The sequence below is a fragment of the Mus musculus genome, chromosome 19, assembly GCF_000001635.26.
Source record: "Mus musculus strain C57BL/6J chromosome 19, GRCm38.p6 C57BL/6J".
Taxonomy (NCBI): Eukaryota; Metazoa; Chordata; class Mammalia; order Rodentia; family Muridae; genus Mus; species Mus musculus.
The window spans coordinates 20,976,981-20,996,512 of NC_000085.6; the positions used below are offsets into that span (position 1 = coordinate 20,976,981).

General features: G+C 38.6%; 1 protein-coding gene across 1 annotated transcript in view; it reads right to left on the reverse strand.

The window, feature by feature from the left end:
- Positions 1-19,532, reverse strand: part of Tmc1 (transmembrane channel-like gene family 1) — a 253,671-nt gene that overhangs the window by 193,525 nt on the left and 40,614 nt on the right. Inside the window, exon 2 of the mRNA XM_006526640.4 lies at positions 8,662-8,690. Coding sequence (XP_006526703.1) covers positions 8,662-8,690 — 29 coding nt within the window. The remainder of the gene's footprint in view (positions 1-8,661; positions 8,691-19,532) is intronic.

A 19,532-nucleotide genomic window follows, 5' to 3' on the forward strand; every position in this document is an offset into this window, starting at 1 on the left:
GTTAATTCCAGCTTGTGTCAAGTTGACAGACAAAACCGGACAGTATAGATACTATATATTATATACTAATAGTATATATTGATACTAAAAATGTAACAGTAAATTGACTCAAAGTATTTTGATATAAATTGAGATTGATTTTAAATATTGGAGTTAGAGAATAGACTGTGCCTAAAAATAGATGAATAATAAAAAAAAACTTATGGCAATTTTAAAAGCTAGATAAAGCAACTTGAACATGACATATCATGCTAAAATAAACTCATTCTTAATTAAGAAAGGATTAATTTAGTATTAGATTTTCTTTCATTTATTCCTCTACCCATTAAATAAGAATGCTTATTGTACAAACAAGTGTAAAACAATTAAGTATATTTCACATGAGTGATTGTCAATACATATGTAAACCAGAGATAAAATGTGTAAACTATTATAGTCATTATATATAATCTCTCTATAGATAAGCAATATATTCCATATATGCATTTTTGGCAAAAAAAAAAATCCATAAGAAAGTCCATGATGTGTGGATGTGAGTGTGAGTGCACACGTGTGTTTGTGTGTGTGTCTTTAAAGGTTATGCAAAACTATCTTTTCCTAATAAAATGGCTATAAAGTTTGTTTTTCCATTTTGCTAATTGTTAAAGAGTTGCTATAAAAACTCTTTGGATTAAGGGTACAATGCCAAATGTCTTATATTTATTAATGGCACAGCTCATATTTAAAGTTATGAAGTCAAGCCTGTGAAAAGCATAGTTAGTATTCTCTAAAATGTCTTCCCCATACATTATGAAAATTCACTTCACAAAATTTCCAAGGGGAAACCTCACGAAATGGAATGAGTTGCATTAAGAATAACCAGCAGTTAGCTTCCAGCAATAAAATGCATAACACATCTAAATAATTTCACATCTTTCCTGACTATGAAAATAAATGCATACTTTCAGTAAATAAATGTGATCAGTGCATGGAGAAACATAAAGCTGGAAGAAAACCCAGATAGGGCTAATTTATAAATTGCTTCTATTTGCAGAGCTCTTCAATAATTTAACTGCTTTCAGCAGCAAATAAATATCAATTTTCTAGTCAAAACTAAAAATTATTGTGTATTAAAGGGAAATAAAATTCTACTAATTTGTTGGGATGAGAAAGAATGAAGAATTATGGCAGCATTATTTTCCATAAATTAGCTCCTGACTGCTCAAGAAAAAAAAATGGATTTGTAATCTCTAATCTGACAGAACACTAAGCAATTGTTGCTAGCTCTTTTTGTAAGAACGCCTGGAAAGACTTACAGTCTAAAGCCTCTTGGCAGTTTTCCACCCTTTCTTTCAGCTACTACAACAAAGAAGTCCTGGGTTGGGGTTCCAGCAGGGCAATCTGCAACCTGCTTAGCATTTGTATTATAACCTGGGGCTTCTCTTTGCCAAACAGGGCTAAAATAAAACATTATGATGAAAAGCCAGTGGAGAGGAAAGGTTTTATTTTGCTTACACTTACAGAGCAACATCCATCTTTAAAGGAAGTCTGGACAGGAACTCAAGCAGGGCACAAATCTGGAAGCAGGGACCTCTGAAGAGCCACTGAGGGATGCTGTTATCAACTTGCCCAATGTGACTTGCTCAGCCTGCTTTCTTAAAGAACACAGGATCAACAGCCCAAGGATACAACAACGTGGGTTAGTCTGCCATTCAACATAGTTAAGAAAATGCCCTATCGCCAGATTATATGGAGGCAGCTCTCTCAGTTTGAGGCTCTCTCCTTTTACATACCTCCAGCTTGCATCAAGTTGTCATAAAACTAGCTGCCACAGGCACAGTGAGGGCAGGAGAGCCTTCAGGATACTCCTGACAACAGTAAGCTTCAACAGAGCCTGGACAGGAAGGACAGTAGGAGATAGTGAGAGAGAGAGAGAGTTCAAGATGCTGGGATTAGAATCATCAAACTTACCTGACAAATCAGAGAAGTTACAGGCAGGAGCATAAACACAAACAAGCAAAAAACAAAGGAGGACTCCAAAAAGATAAAAGGCCTCAAGTTTCATCCCATGGGGATGGAAATCAGAGTTTAAAGTATCTCAGAACTGAGAGATGCAAAACATTAATGTATGATGGAATTAGAAAGATTCTTGTGACTAAAAAGTTAAACAAAGGATCCAATGAGAGAAGGGTTAGGAGAGTGTAAAAGGCAGTAGACAAGGAGAGAAGGAATTTGTTTTAAATGAGAAGTTTGCAAGAAATTGTCCTACTAGTTGTCTTTGAACTGAGATCTGAGTGAAGCTTCTAGAAGCTGGGTGGGCAGACATCACACAGTAATTGTCACACTCAAATAGCAAATGGCTGAAATTGAAGCAGGGAGCCTATACGTGCAACTGGATCCAGTGGTATACACACCAGTAAATAGAATCAGGAAACTGTGGGCAAGCCTACTCAAAACCAGTGACCATCATCAACCCTGTATCATAAAAAAGGAAACACATGTCTCTGTTTATAGATGCTTTCCCTACAGCAGTAGCCTGCTGTAGCATATTTCTGCGGTAAACTTTTCCTTTCCTTTTGCTTTAGGACTGTTCTTTTTCTTACTTCTGTTCTCCATCAGTCAAAAGACCTATCCAGGCAGCAGCAAAATAATCCTGACCACAGTTGCTAGCAGTCTTGCCTTTCTCTGCCAAACTTCTTCTCATTATTGGTTGGAAAAACAACAACAACAACAAAACCAGAAATCCTAAAGGAGAGCATGGGTCACTAGCCTGACTAACTCCATCTTGTCCCTCACTGGCTTGGTTCGTCTTCTTAACCTTTCTTGAGTCATTTCCAACTATGGGAACAGTAGGACTGGTTGATAAACATCTTTGTGAGGTGAGAGTCAAACTACCCTCAAGCAAGAGACTACACCCAAATAAAGACAGTTATCTACAATGGTGGAGCAGTCACTCATTCAACCTCATGAAAACCACACTGTGCCCCTCAGGGAGTGACCCGATTTTAAGAAGTGGGAATGAGAGGGCATTTGACAAGCACACGCCTGACCATTATAATTATGCATGTCCTGCTGGATCTCAGGCTTTTGTCCTAAAACTCAGGTTACTGTGCTAATCTTCTCTAAGGCATTGTTTCTCAGTTCCAACACTATGGACCCTAAAGACTAAGCAATTCTCTTAGTGGACTGTCTATGAAGCTCTACAATGTTTAGATGTTTCCTTGGCTTCTGATTGCCATGTGTCAATAGCCCCAGTTATAACAACCAAAATTAAATCTGAACATCTAAATGTTCCCTGAAGGACAAAATCATCCGTGCTTGTGCAGCTTGGCTTCTCGTGCTGAAGAATCAAGGTCACGAGGGCTGTTGTCTTTATCAGTAAGACAATGAAAGGCACAGCTGAGGAACTGAGACAGAAAGACACAGAACACTATCCCCACACGAGACTGTGTTATTTTATTGCATGAGCTCAATGTCACTTTAGGAAATGAGTCTCCTGTATTGTCTCGGGTCCCATAATCACTCAATCTTAGACTGGTCCAAATTTGAAAGACTTAAAGATGCTTCTAATAGACGTATGTGCACATTTCTTCACAATACATGCTTACAAAGTCAGGTAAGCTTCACACTAGTAAAGGCTGCATCTACTGTATGTATAAATTTGGTCTTTCTTTACTCTTCCGCAGGCAGAAGGCAGGTGGCAATCACAAGAATAGAAGACCACGCAGTCCTATTCAGGACATTGATTCCCTTAGTGTCCTTTTACCAAAAGTACCTGAGAAATTTCCTTATATTCTTTATAGTAGAGTTTCTAGGATCCAGTGGTCACTCTAAGATGTCCCTTACTGGTGATTCTAACCATACTAGAAGCTGTATGGCTCATTAATTCCCGTTATTTGAGATTTCCAGCCCTGAGACTTGCAGTCCTAAGTAAGCTATTCATGGCTCTTTTCCAAATTCCTTTCTACTGCTACCCAGCTGACTTTCTGCATTATCTAAGTGAGACTCACAGAGAGGGAACTTGACTGATTATCTGTATAGATCACAGGAAGAGCAACAATATGACATGACATAGGGGAATTTTTATCCTGGGCATGTGTTTGAAACTTTCTGACCTGTCTGTCATGCTATTTGGGAGGTCAAGAAGTCAGACACCCAACCATATGGGGAGGGAAAAACCCATCCTCTTCCTGCAGTACGTAGAACTTAAGTTTTGGTAGTCCCATTGGCTGATAGGAGCACTCATCAGACAAGAAGTGCAGAGCTGAGACAGATGAATCCAAGCATCAACTCCCTGATGCTTACATGATTTTGCTTTAAGTTGACAAGAAGACATCAGACTTTAAGATATATCAGCAGGACCATAGTCTATTTTAATTTCGGTTGAAGTCTTCATTGTTGAGGAGGCAGTTAGTGTCTTCAAATAGCTTGAACAGACTCATGGCTTTTGAACCTTGGCAAAAATAAAGCCAGGAAAGCTATCAACATAAATGTTAACATTTATCTGTAATAAGACAGAAATTTCCTGACAGGAAAGAGAAAAAAAATGGAGGAATTTGAGGACCTAAAAGGTGGTTCTGGGATAGAAGCATGAGCATTCTTTTATCTGTCTTATCATCCTCACAAACACCTTAAAAGGAACTGATAGACATAGACCAACATAGTAAGAAGCACTTTTCAAGTCAACATTTAGAAAACAAAGGAAAATGTTTTGAGCCTCTATGATCACTTTAATTATTTTTAAATTTGTAGTAGCCAATACTTACAACTGTTACTAAAAGCAGATTAATCACTTATGGCAACTCTATTGACTTAGAGACATGTTTAATATTAATGTACTGTATTTTGAACTCTGAAATTTTAATATCACATTATCATCCTTAAAACTCATTTTCACAGACCTTATATCATTTCTTCAGATTCTCACAACTTACATAAACCTTCTATTTTTCCTTTCCAGTCTGTGACCCTCAGTCATCTCAACCTTTGCCATAACTCGTATAAACGTTACCATCTCCTTCCCATTTGGAAATATTCAATTATTTGCCATGAGAGGTGCTTGATTATTGAGAATAGTCATTGAAAAGCAAGTCCTTTTAAAACCATAATTGGTGTATAAGATACTAGGAAAAAGAGCCTTTTTAAAGTCGGTAACAACAGTGTGTTAGTTTTGAATTTGCTTTTTATTGACACCTGTTTGTGACTTTGCCAACTTCAATAGGAAGCCTCTTAGCTTGTAAAACAAATAGGCTGGAAAGAAACTGAGCCTCAATCTTGACTTTTTAGAAGAGACTTGGGAAATCTCTTATATCTACTGAGCCCCAAAATTGACACTGCCCTGGAACTTTGACTCCTGCCAATACCAACATGATTGACATGGAGAAGCCCATATTAACTTTGAATATTTTTTGTTTTGTTTTGTTTTGTTTTGTTGTTATTTTTTTTATCATTTTTACTGTTTTTTTTAAATTAGGTATTTATTTCATTTACATTTCCAATGCTATCCCAAAAGTCCCCCACCTGCTCCCCCCACCCACTCCCCCACCCACCCACCCACTCCCACTTCTTGGCTCTGGTGTTCCCCTGTACTGAGGTAGATAACGTTTGCACAACCGATGGGCCTCTCTTTCCACTGATGTCCAACTAGGCCATCTTCTGATACATATGCAGCTAGAGACACGAGCTCTGGGGGGGGGGGCAGTATTGGTTAGTTCATATTATTATTCCACCTATACGGTTACAGATCCCTTCAGCTCCTTGGGTACTTTCTCTAGCTCCTCCATTGGGGGCCCTGTGATCCATCCAATAACTGACTGTGAGCATCACTTATGTGTTTGCTAGGCCCTGGCATAGTCTCACAAGAGACAGCTATATCTGGGTCCTTTCAGCAAAATCTTGCTAGTGTATGCAATGGTGTCAGCGTTTGGAGGCTGATTATGGGATAAATCCCCGGATATGGTAGTCTCTAGATGGTCTATCCTTTTGTCTCAGCTCCAAACTGTGTCTCTGTAACTCCTTCCATGGGTGTTTTGGACCTGGAGGGCATCATCCTGAGTGAGGTAACCCAATCACAAAAGAACTCACATGATATGCATATAAGATACAATTTGCTAAACACATGAAACTCAAGAAGAACAAATACCAAAGTGTGGACACTTTGCCCTTCTTAGAATTGGGAACAAAACTTTGAATATTTTTAACTCTCAGATTTATATCATCAGCAAACAGCATGTCTATCCTTAGCACCCAAAGACAAGGTAAACCCAGCATTGACCAGGCACTCTCTGGGGAGGGGTATTTGAGGCTGCCTGAGCAGCAGGTGGTAAGACTGCCAAGTTGTCTATGACAATATGGCCTGGAACAAGGTGGAGCTGGCCATCAATGACTGTGTGACAGCACAGAGATCTGAGAAGGATATGTTTTATTAGAATGCACAGGAAGTAAGAACCAAGTAGCCTCAATGTCAATGAACATGACAGACTTACCAGCTGGCCAGTTAACCTGGCCTTCTCCATATTAATCTTGTTGGTATTGGCAAGAGTCAAGGTTCCAAGGCACTGTCAATTTTGGGGCATGAGGCTCAGTAGATACAAAAGATTTTCCTGTGGAAGAGGAACTTGAGGAACTTGGAAAGGCAAAGAGGGGTGGTCAAGCCTCCAATACTCTGCCTGTTTACAGTTTGGGCAGGGTCCTGGTGGCAGGTGAAGTATAAGGAAGTTTTTTTTAACCAATGACCCTTGTTGCCATATTTGAAGTAAGCTTTAAGTAAAGTCAGTTGGTGTCCCATCTTCTTTGGAGGTGGCCTCAGGGCTACTACCAGAAGCTGGTATTCTTGCCTGTTGTGGAAAACATTTTCTATCTTTTGCTATCTCTTTTTTCAAGTTTTCCCCTATGCATGAATTACATTTGTAACATAACTACAAACATGGTTTGGAGGACATAAAAGAATTTAATCATTTATAAGGTGACTGACCTTTAATGTATAGGCCTCATTATCTTTAATGGTTTAAAATAAGTTGGTACCTTTTAAAAGATTAGGCCTGAGACTGCTGGTTCTCCTACAGGATTGCCCTTCTCTTCAGCTTCTTTCAGCCTTCCCTAATTCAACAACAGGGGTCGGCTGCTTCTGTCCATTGGTTGGGAGCAAATATCTGCATCTGACTTTTTCAGCTGCTTGTTGGGTCTTTCAGAGGGCTGTCATGATAGATCCCTTTATGTGAGTGCTACATAGCCTCAGTAATAGTGTCAGGCCTCAGGACCTCCCTTGAGCTGGATCCCACTTTGGGCCTGTTGCTGGACCTTCTTTTCCTCAGGCTCCTCTCCATTTCCATCCCGGTAATTCTTTCAGACAGGAACAATTATGGGTCAGAGATGAGACTGTGGGGTGGCAACACCACCTGTCACTTAATATCTCAATTAATCTGGACCCTCAAGATGTCTCAAACACTGGACCACCACACAGACAGCATATATCAACTAATATGAGGCCCCCAATACACATACAGTAGAGGACTTCTGGGTCTGTGTTCATTCAGAGATGATGTACCTAACCCTCAAGAGACTGGAGGCCCCAGGGAATTTGGAGGTCAGGTGGGGTGGGGAGTGGGGACAACCACATGGAGACAGGAGGATGGGGAGGAGGTATGGGATGCGGAACAGTCAGAGGGTGGATGGGAGGGAAGAATAATAAGCTTTATATCAAATAATATTTTTTTAAAAGAAAGAAAAGAAGATTTGGATTTTATAATTTTATCCCTCTAAGTTTGACCCTTAAAATTTATAATTTTTGAATGGAAGATAGTTCAGTATCAAAATAAACTTTAAGCCATAAATTCAGCTACAGAGAGACTGGGAAGCTCCTGTTCCTGGTCCTCCAGAGTGTGTTTGTACAGAAAATCAGTTTATTTGTATGACTAGGTTTTTCAAAAGAGCTAAAGCTTAACAAACTTAGCAAAGTTGTGAGTGATTAGACAATCTGTCTTTCAGTCCGTTTCTGTTGCCCTTCACTTGTAAACCTTAATCATCAATTTATGTTGTTAGTAAGTTTTATTTTTCATAAAGTTTGTTCACAGTTTTGTCTTTATATGTTATTTTTTTACTCGATCATACAAAAAGTCCACTCTTACCCAAAATATCCTAGAGGTATGGTGTTGCCTAATCAGTGTAGGGAAAATAAAATAAAACAAACCACCTAGGAGACCTAGTGTTGTCTCCTTACTCTAATTCAATCTCTTTTCTTAAAAATGAGTTGAATCCAAACAACATATATATGGTGTGTTGTAGAAAATTAAGACTAATTATACACAGTTCTTTTTTTTAAATATCAACCTTTTAGTTACAAACTTTAGGCTGACTATTTCTGTTTAGAATTTCACAATTTTGTTTTTAAAGTAGTCATACCATTATCAGTCTTATCCTGAGATAAATAAAGTTTGCATCTTAGCAAAAACCTTAAAGATGTCCATGGTCTTAAATGGGGAAACATTTAGTAAACAAAACCAAGAAAATAGCAGCGAGGAGTATACAGCAAGCTAACCATCTATGATTACTGTACATCTTTATTAGTAACATTTATTATTGTACTTAGCCATTAGTAGCATCTTTTAGAGAAAGTTTACCTCTTAGTTCTTCTCAAGCCCGTAGTGTCTTTTCCTAGGCTATTCTGTTTTGTTTCCCACTCACCTGTTACAGATTCAGGTGGCCAGCCTGACCTAGAAGAGAAGATTTAGATATAAACATGCTTCAGTCTAAAGTGGGAAAGCCAAATTTCGTATCCAGAGCCATATTTTACTCAACTTTTCAGTAGAGTAAAATAACAAGGCATGATTTTCCAATATTATCCACATCCAAATGATATTTGAATCTCTGTAAGACTATATCCAGTGACCAAATGGAGAGGTGAGAGCAGATACCACTGAAGGTGTAGAGATAAGGAGAGAGTGGTGAGCAGGCCTGGAGATAATGGATTTTCAGGTCATTTGCTTGTATAGTAGAAAAGTTGCCACAATCCATGAGAATTTGCAAATTGAATGTGCCATTTTCTGGCCACGGAGACTGATTGTCACTGGGGTAGTGGATAAGAGAAGCAGTGGACTTTCCTAAGAAATAGAAACCTGCTTCATTGAGTTTCTAAGGAATGCTGAATTTGGGGTTTTGTTTGTTTTCTAGCAATTCTTCGGTTAACCTGGGGAGAGTCAAGTCTGAGCTGAGCCCAGCCTGTCATTTAGGACATTGTCAGTGGCACTGACACTGAAGTGCCCATTTGGACCTAACAAAAAGGAGTGTTTCTTGTTATGAACAAGCCCTCTCAATTACACTTGGATTTAAGTTTTAAGGCAACTTTTAGCAGGATCTGTAGGCAGAAAACAAGCACATTAGAGAATCAGGATGAGAGAAGGTTGGAGCTGACAGTAGCCAAAGGGCAACCATGCCCACGTGGAGTCCTCTGGAAGCTCAAAGGAATCAGGAGAAAGCTTCTGTGCTGACAAACATGTGGAAGTTTTGTGAGGGGACTTCAAGACAAGGGGCCAGGAGCTCCTTGTCCTTCTCACACTGTCACTCTCTTCCATCTGTCCGTGATGTCAATTCTTTTGACAACACACCAGTAATAAATAAACTGATGTCTGTGAGTCATTCGAGCAAAGAAAAGGACATGGGAACTTCTGATTTATAGCTTCACAGGCGACTGTATAGATTGTCCTTTTTTACCTAAAAGGGACAATTTTAGGGAACTGAACTGTTTAATATATGGGATCTGTGGCTATTTGGAAGTATTGTCAGAAATGAACTGAATTACAGAACACCCTAACTATCTGACAAACTGAATTGGATAGGTTTAGGGAACCCCTGACATATTTGATCACCAAAGGGTGTAGTTATAATGGAGGCAATAGCTTTTTGCCGTTTAGTCCATGTGGAGAATTTTTGGTGTTTTGTTGGTTAATTAGATTTTGTTTTGTTTTTAGAACATGTAACAAGGTTGTGCAGCATGTACCAGACAAAGGGTGTTGTATATATTACTCATTTAATCCTGTATGTTGAATAAATCTATCACTAAGCTCAGTGCGTGGAGGAAGAGAATGAAGTCAGAAATGAAACAGCTAACCCAAGATTTGAATACAAATGGAGTCCAACTGGGTTTGTTGCCTGCTATGGACCCATATTGTCTATCCCTGAATAGGGCAAGGCCTGAGCTCCCTTAAATACTAGCTTATAGAAGGGCCATGTCATTATAAATGCCCCAGGAATGTGGCATCAATTAGTGTTTGCCGTTTACAGCTGAAGAGCAATCCCACATGCCTAAACAGCCTGCCATAAATGGGAAAAGATGAACTGGCCTGCAAAAACTAGATTTTATATTGACTTCATCATCACACATTTGTATACAAATGTCCAAACTGTACTCCATAAATATATACGAATACTATGTGTCAATTAAAAAGGATATATTTTTTTTTTTCCTATACTAATAGGTCGGGGGGAAAGAACTGGTAAGGCCAAACTTTCCCTTTAAGCATCAAGAGCTATCTCAGTAATCTCATTATACTGGATCTATTAATATTGAACAGACTATGGCAAACTCTACTTGTTCTTTTAAATACTAACCTATGATTCTTAAAATTTTTCTTTCCAATCATCTCTCAGTGACTGACGTACAGAGTAAAGCCTGTTTTCTTTATCACAATTATATAACTTGTTGCATAAAAATATATGTGGATCGTTAAAGAGCTTCTGTTCTGAAAATCCATCTTTCCATTGTCTTACCAATACAGGAGGTTGCTCTCACTTTAAACACATGCATCCTAACCTAGCTACCTATAAAACTGTCTGTTACTAAATTCATCAGAAACCCGGTGTTACATAAGAAAAATTAGAGTTTATGTTAATTTTGCCCCCCTTCCTTAGAGAATGCTTTCTTTGGCCTATGTGTTGATATTTAATAAGTAAGACATTTAATTTTATATATAATTATAAAGTAAGTAAGACATTTATAAGTGAAACATTTAATTTATATATATATATATATATATGTGTGTGTGTGTGTGTGTGTGTGTGTGTGTGTGTGTGTGTAAGACATTTAATAAGTAAGACATTTAATTTTTCTATTTTATATGCACGGATGTTTTGTTTTTAGTTAGGCCTATGTACCACTTGCATGCTGAGTGCCCACAGAGGCCAGAAGACAGTGTCAGATCCCTCCCAAACTGAAGGGGCAGACAGCTGCCATGTGGGATCCTGGGATCTAATCTAGGCCTTCTGGAAGAACTGTCATTGCTTTTAATCACTCTAGTTAATATATTCTTAAAACCGCCACTTTCATGTCTTTGTTCTTTATTCCAATCTGTACAATGTGCTTTCATAAATATAGACTTTTTATTTCATGGGGTCTTCAAACTGTGTGCTCTTTTGCAATTACATTTCTTGGTTCCTCATGAGCACTTACAGTGTTTTGTTGTTTGTTTGTTTGTTTGTTTGTCTGAGACAGATTCTCAGTGAATACCCTTGGCTGGAACTCACAGAAATCCAACTGGCCCTGCCTCTAGAACGCAAGGTTTAAAGGTGTGTACCACCATTTTTGGCCACTTACAGTGTTGAACTTTTGACAACTCTCTGATCCCTATGTCCATGTCCTTATGTCCAGAGTAGGGTCTTTGTACTCTCTCAGCAAAGGTGTCTTCTCGTGTCCATGTTACCTGTCCTTGTGCACTTTGCTGCCCTTCCTATGTCCACTTCCATCTTCCTCTGCTGGCTTTGCATCTTGCCCTGCTTTCTCTTAGCAGCTTCATGGTCCTGTTTTGGGTCTTCCTGCTATTGTTATTTTTATGAGGTCCATTGATGCCTATTTTGGTTGTTCATCTCTGAACAATGAGACACAAATTCAGAATCAATGTTTCTTAATAGACAACCATGTGGAGGACTTGCACAAAACATTGTTCTTATACCTCTAACAACTGGACTTAAAAGAAACACCACCTTTGTGAAAGCAGCTATTGAAAAAAGACATGTTTGATGTGAGACTACTTATGGGAATTGTAACTTGGGAATTCTAATTCACAACACGAAATGTCACTGTACATAACATATCCTGTGGTACTTTGTATATTATAATTACTATAATAATTTATTCAGTGTTAACATAAATTACCAAGTTTTTTATCTTTCCAGAAAGCCAAAGGCACGTGGCTGGGTAAAGGGGTGGGGAGATTTCATCCAGTTTAACAGAGGTATAACAAGAGAATTCTTGCTAATATTGGGAACATACACACATGTGCATTCATGCACCAGTAAGTATAAGTTTTATTTGTAAAGTTAAAAGTATTATTGAAAAATATAAAACTAGAAAGAAAAACTTACCCACACTTACACTAAAAAACCAACTACCATCACTAATATTCTATGAATTCCTTCCAGGACTCTTTTTTCTTTTTTTTTCCCCTTCCCTTCTCCCTCTTGCTCCAGGACTTGCTCACTCTGGTCCAAAGATTTTTTAATTTATTTCTCATTATAGGTGGTGGTGAGCTACCATGTGGTTGCTGGTATTTGAACTCAGAACTTCTGGAAGAGCAATTGGTGCTCATAACCGCTGAGCTATCTCCTCAGCCCCCAGGACTCTTTTCTTCAGTGTGTAGTTTTAATTAAGATTTTTATTACTTTTGTTTATTTGAAAGTGAACACATTCATGACACGGCGTGCACATGAAGCTCAGAAGACAACCTGCAGGTGTTGGTTCTCTCCCTCCACCATGTGAGGTTCAGGAATCAAATGTGGGTCATCAGGCTTGGCAGCAAATATTTTAAAAGCTGAGCCATGTCACCAGCCCTGAATTTACTTCTTTAATGTACAATTTTTAATTTACTGTTATAAGTCTGGAAATATGTGTGCATGAACACACACACAAAGGTATCAGTATCATAATTTTTATCCCTATTATATTAAATACATTCTTTTTTGAAACAAGGTCTCACTATGTAGTCCCAGATGGCTGTGAACTTTCTGTATAGACAACGCTGGCCTCAAACTTGGTTGATTTTGCTGTCTCTAGCTTCATGTACTAGAACTGAAGATTCTCCCCCAGGCTTGGCTGTTAAGTATCTTAAAGGTTACTTGTAAACAGAATTGTTAATGATGTTTTAAGTTGAATCAAAATAATAAACCATAGCTACTTAGGCTATTTCTGATGGTTCACTATTTAAAAAAAAAAAAAAAACCTCTGTCATGAACATTTATTATAGCTTTCTAGTTATAGAATTCTAAAACTCATTCTATTGACTCAAAGACATAAACATTTAAGATATCATGTATTGTGTACAGCCACACAAAAGTATTAAACCAGTTTATGGACCACTTAGCAAAATACTGTCCTCATCATCTTGTTCTTCTTACTAATGCTGGATATCTTTATTAGCTTTATTCTTTGGCTAGGATGATAATTGTTTTCTGTCTTGTGTTTCAGTGAGACATTTCTAACTACATTTCTTCTTAATGAAAATATTGTGATTATTAGAGTATGTCTTTAAGAGACCTATAACTTCAAATGGGAACTAAAATATTTGTCTTATTGGTAAAGAAAGCTTTGCAATGTGACAAAGATTCCAAAGTCGGGCTTCCAACCTCACCATTCTCAAAGACCTGTATTGTCATACTCTTCCACATAGAGTTTAAGTAGTCTGTGGTTTCCCATGTAAGTAACGATCTCCCAACCCCTTGACATTGTACATACTGAGTCCATGTCCACAGTGTCCTTAACCTGGCCCTAAACATACCATACCATACCACACCATACCATACCATACTATACCATATACCATACCATACCATACCATACCACACCATACCATACCATACTATACCATATACCATACCATAAAACACACACACACAATCACACACACACACACACACACACACACACACACACACACACACACACACACGTACAGTGTTGGGGAGAGAGAACCTAATAGCACCTTGTAACTTCACTTAGAGCATGGAACACCATGCATCCTAGTCAATTATGTTTTGAGTACTAATTATTAAATGAAGAGTCAAACTTGTTAGACAGCAGCTTTATAATTGGTCTTTAGCTCAGTCCACTTTTTACATTTGATTTTGAGACAAGTTCTCACTATGATGCCCAGGACATTTTCAACTCACTCTGTAGTCTAGGCAGATATTAAACCCATTATCCTCCTGCTGTAGCATTCTCAAGTACCCATAACTGTGCTACCATGCCCACGTCACAATTAATATTCTTCTTTTTTGAGACAAACTCTGTGTACCTTCAGCTTGCCTTGAACTCATTATGTAGCCAATGGTAGCTTTAAATGATGAGCCCTCTGCTTCTACCTCCAGAATTCTGGGATTATAGGCATGTACCACCATATCTTGTTTATGTGATGCTGGAAAATAAACCCAGAGCTTTGTATATGGTAAGCAAGCTCAATTGAGCTATATCAACTGAGCTATAACCCCAGCTCCTCATAATCAATAGTATTAATAGAATTTCCCACCAGCCTGTTGATTCTGCAAAGACAGATATACAGCAATCTTAGTTATAGATTTTCCAACACTGGCTATAAGAATTGGAAGGACTAGACATTCAAAATATTCCTTTGAATGTAGACATTTAAAAAATAAATGTGACTGCCTTCTGTATTTGTCAGAGTTCTCTAGAGCAGCAGTTCATAACTGTAATTGCCACTGTTATGCATCATAATATAGATATATGATATACAGGATAGCTAATGTATAAACCCTATGAAAGGATCATTTGATCCCCAAAGGAGTTCCAGCCACAGATTGAGAACTTCTGCTCTAGAGGAACAGAACTTATAGAATGATCACATGAATACATACCTATATCGACTCACATATACACATATGTGTGTACACACACACACACCACACACAGACATATATGTGTGTGTGTGTGTGTGTGTGTGTGTATATATATATATATATATATATATATACACACACACACACACAAACATATATATATAGAGAGAGAGACAGAGAAAGAGAGGCAGAGAAAGAGATATTTGTTTAAATGGCTTATAAGCTATGACCCATAGTCCAACAATGGTTATCTACCAATAGAAGGTCCAAGAATCCAGCAGTTGTTCAGTTTAGGAGGCTGGATGTCTCAGATGACCTTTAGTAAATGCCAGAGTCCTGAAGAACTAGGCTCTAGTGCTAATGAAGGAAGAAACTTACCAGTAAGATTGAAAGCAAATAAGCAAAGAAAGTAAACTTCCTTCTTCAATGTCCTTTATATAGACTGTCAACAGATTGTATAGCTCAGATTAAAGGTCTATATGCCTGTCTCAAAATATCCAGATTAAAAATTTGTTTTACCACTTCAAATGATTTAATTAAAAAATGTACCTGGAAACTTGAATTTTACTTAATTCCATATGGAGTCAAGTTGACAACCAATAGCTATCAAAGTCCATTCCTTGCGAACTTGACCCACAATCATATCTCCTTGAGACATATTTAATTTGCAAATGAAAATGAGAACCAGGTCATAATTATACCTATCATGATACAACTATCTCATACAAGAGAAAGCACACTATTAAATTTTAGAATGTGTACCAATGTCCCTTGAGTGAGATTCTTCCAGTATCTCAAACCTAAATACGATAACCACTGCCAGGCAGTGGTGGTGCATGCCTTTAATCCCAGCACTCGGGAGGCAGAGGCAGGTGGATTTCTGAGTTCGAGGCCAGCCTGGTCTACACAGTGAGTTCCAGGACAGCCAGGGCTACACTGAGAAGCCCTGTCTCGAAACAAAACAAAACAAAAAAATATGATAACCACTGATATTCTCTTAACTAATATTATATTATATGATAAAGAAATTGAAGAACAAAAACACCATTATCTGTACAAACACATCCTTAACAAAATACAATGGAAACACTCATATCACTTACAACCCTTGTTTCTGCAGCTAGTCACATGGCCTGATCCTTACGTCTACCTTTCTCTACTCCTCATCCTGTATTTTTTCCATCATCAGCAAGCACCTCTATAGCGTTGGCTTTTTCCCTGGAGGAGTGATCCATACCTTCATTCATGATGAGTCTGTGCCTTTGCCATCCTGCCTTGATTAGAATGTGCTATCTTCCCATTGACTTTAATCAAAAGATATGGTAGCACCAAGAGACACCCTAGAGGACGGGTTCTCAACTTTCTTGATGCAGCGACCTTTTGAGACAGTTCCTCATGTTATGGTGACCTCTAACCCCCAAATATTTTTATTGTTATTTCATTATATTCACTATAATCTTGCGACTCTGATGGATAGTAATGTAAATATTTTTGAAGATAGAACTTTGCCAAGATGGTCACTATCCACAGCTTGGGAACCACTGCCCTAAAGGATCTCCTGTACTCCAGACCTAATTTTCCTTATCTCCATTGTGGAGAAGCAGTCCAATTTCCCCTTGATAATATGGACAAATCACCCTTCCTAACACTGCTATTTCTTTCTTAGCTTAAAGGCATCAGAAATCCACTGTGTCCAGAGAGAAGTCTTAACTTCTAGGTCAATGGAATGTTTGATGTGGCTCCTGACAGGAGTATCACCAACCTCTTCTGGAACCAAAACTTCTAGGTCATCAGAATGTAAGGTCTCAGGAACCGAAAGCAAAAATTTTCCCAGTTGGTGACTAGAAGGGATGGTGAGTGAAATTATTCTCTTTTCCATCCCTTAATTCCTGGACCTGTGACTTCTGGCTGCAGGAGAAACTGTACCATATACAGTACACTGTTTCCATCCCTTGATTCCTGGACCCATGGATTCTAGCTATGGGGAAATCTGTACAACATATTGTACACTGATTCAAAGCATATGCTGTATTCAGGAGACACCCATTTCTGGTCCTCTAGGCTGCTGCCTCCTAATTGCCATTCCAACTGTGTCTTCAAAGAGCCATTCCATCTTTCTATCAGAACAGCTGCTTCTGGATGATAGGGATCATGGTAAGACCAGTGGATTCAACTGTAAAACTTCTCTGACTATGATGTAATTTCCCTAATCAGATGCAGTGCTAATAGGGCACACCCCATGAGCCTATAGGTAAATGCTTGGTAGTAGATGGCATCATAACAGGAATAGAAGCTATAGGCATTTGGCCAACTTCTTCCTATGACTCGCTTGTATCTTCAAGGACCTGCTCGGGCCTGATCACATATAAACTGCTTCCATTTGATAATAGAGTATCACTGTGCATGTCCTACTTATGAGATTGTGGATCTGATAACACCCAGCTCATGATCAGCCGCCCAGGTCACATGATAACTTGGTGGCCATTGTCAAACATTCAGTTTACACTTCAGGCTCATAGTTAAGAAAGAGGGACATAAAGAGCTTCTGTGAAAACCCTTCCTCTCCATCACATCCCCCCACACACCCCACACAAAAATAACAGCCGAGACTGTTACTTAAAGAGGACTCTTAAAAATTGTGACAAGAATGCTGAAGTGTAGCTCTCCACAACTGATGGCTTCTGGCAGGGGTGTGGGTACACAAAGTCTCAGATATTTATAAGGGGCTGGCCACCAGGAGTTGGCAGTGCTTGAGTGAGTATATGGGTGACACAAATTGGACTTCTGCTCTTTGTTTTCTTCCTTTTTTGTGGGAAAGAGGTGACAGGGGTAGGGACAGACCTAGGAGGACTGAAAAGTGAGTGGGATTGGGGTTCACGGTATGGAATTCCCAAATAATCAATAAAAATATGTTGTTGAAAAAAATCCCTTCATCAACACTAAGCCAAGGGATAGCATACATCTCCAACTGTGTCTTACTATGCCATATTTTGACAGATGCTTCAGCCAATCATTCAGACTTTTGACATCTTTGGTTAAAAAAAAAAATCTGTGCCAGCTTCCATATTAAACCTAGACTCTCCACTCAGTTGACCCATACCAGTAAACTCAGCCTGATCCAGTTTTACGTTCCTTACACCATTATCTCACACTCTTAAAACCCATGTCCATACATTCCCCAGATGTCTGCTTGAATAAATTAGCAAACTCATTAAGGTCTTTCTGGTATAAGCAAACCTTCTCAGGGACAACACACTTTGTATCTCCCCTATAGAAGTCAACCTAGCCTTAAAGATAGGTCTGGAGGTAACTATTGGTGGGCCCTGAGGAACATCATCAGTATGGTCTTGCCTGGCCTTTCCTTCAGAAAAAGTTTGGTTTAGTAGACAAAGGAGGATTAATATCCTCAACCCAAAGCTGAAAAGGCAGTATTTCAAGGCATAGTGGTAGGAGTACATTTTCTGCTGAGGGTGGAAAAACTACTGCCTTGGGGACCCTCGAGAGTTTGAGGGCTCAGAGTTCTCAGCTTCAATAGGGTCCTCCCACACATCTCCATCCCCAGTTACAGGAGCCCATTCTTTACCAATCAATACCTTTATTCTAATTGCTGACACCCTCTGAGGCTGCAACTTGGGGTTTGGCTGTAATTCAGACAATCTTCAAATGGTGGCTTTGGTTTAATTTTCTGAAACTTGAGCTCTGTGGGGGCTGGAAATGAAATGTTCTTCCAGGGCACAGTGTTAGACTGTATGTACATCTGGAGCTGCTCCATTTTATTACTGACTTCATTGTTGTCTCTCCGTGCATCCTGAAGTTGGTTAGCTCTATTGTGGAGCTCATTCTTTTCTTTTCTCAATTTATCCAGACATGCTTTGAGCAACCAATCAGCATCATCATTTTCTTTATTTCTCTACAAATTGTCAAAAAGATTTCTATATAGAGCCATTGCCTCTCACAATTGGTAAATCAGGATAATCTAACTCATTTGTCTCTGTAAGTTTGTAAAATATTCCATAGCATGGGATTTGAGTAGTCTCTAAGCTTCCCTGAGAGGTTTCAGCAATTGGAGAGGCTTTAGTAACTGTAGGTGTTGGCAAATTGAAAACCCTCTTCCAGATATTTAAAATATTCATCCTTATGCGCCTGTTGTTCTACCACCAAAATCTATTATTTGTCAGGATTCTCTAGAGAAACAGAATATATAGAATGAATGTGTGTATGATTTATCAGGATGGCTTATAGGCTGTAGCCCAGCTATTCCAATTTTTGCTGTCTACTAATGGAAGATCCAAGAATCTAGGAGTTGTTTAGGCCACAAATCTGAATGTCTCATCTTATTATCAGTATATGATAGAATCTTGAAGAAGTAGGCTCTAATGTCATTGAAGGAATAGATTTACCTGTGAGAGTGAGAGCAAACAAACTAAGAAAGCAAGGTTTCTCCTTCCATGCCCCTTATTGAGGCTGTCAGAAGATTGTGTGGCCCAGACTAAAGGTCTATTTTCCTACCTCAAAGATCTGGATTAATTGTGAGTCTTTCATTTAATAAAGACTATCATTTCATTAAATTAATTAATCATTTAATTAAGAAACAGTCCCTTACAGATGTGTGCAGATCCCTGGATTTTAGTTAAATTCAGCATTCAAGTTGGCAATCAACAATTGCCATCGCAGCTTCCTAAGAGACGTGAGGCCTATCCTTGATGATGCTGTCA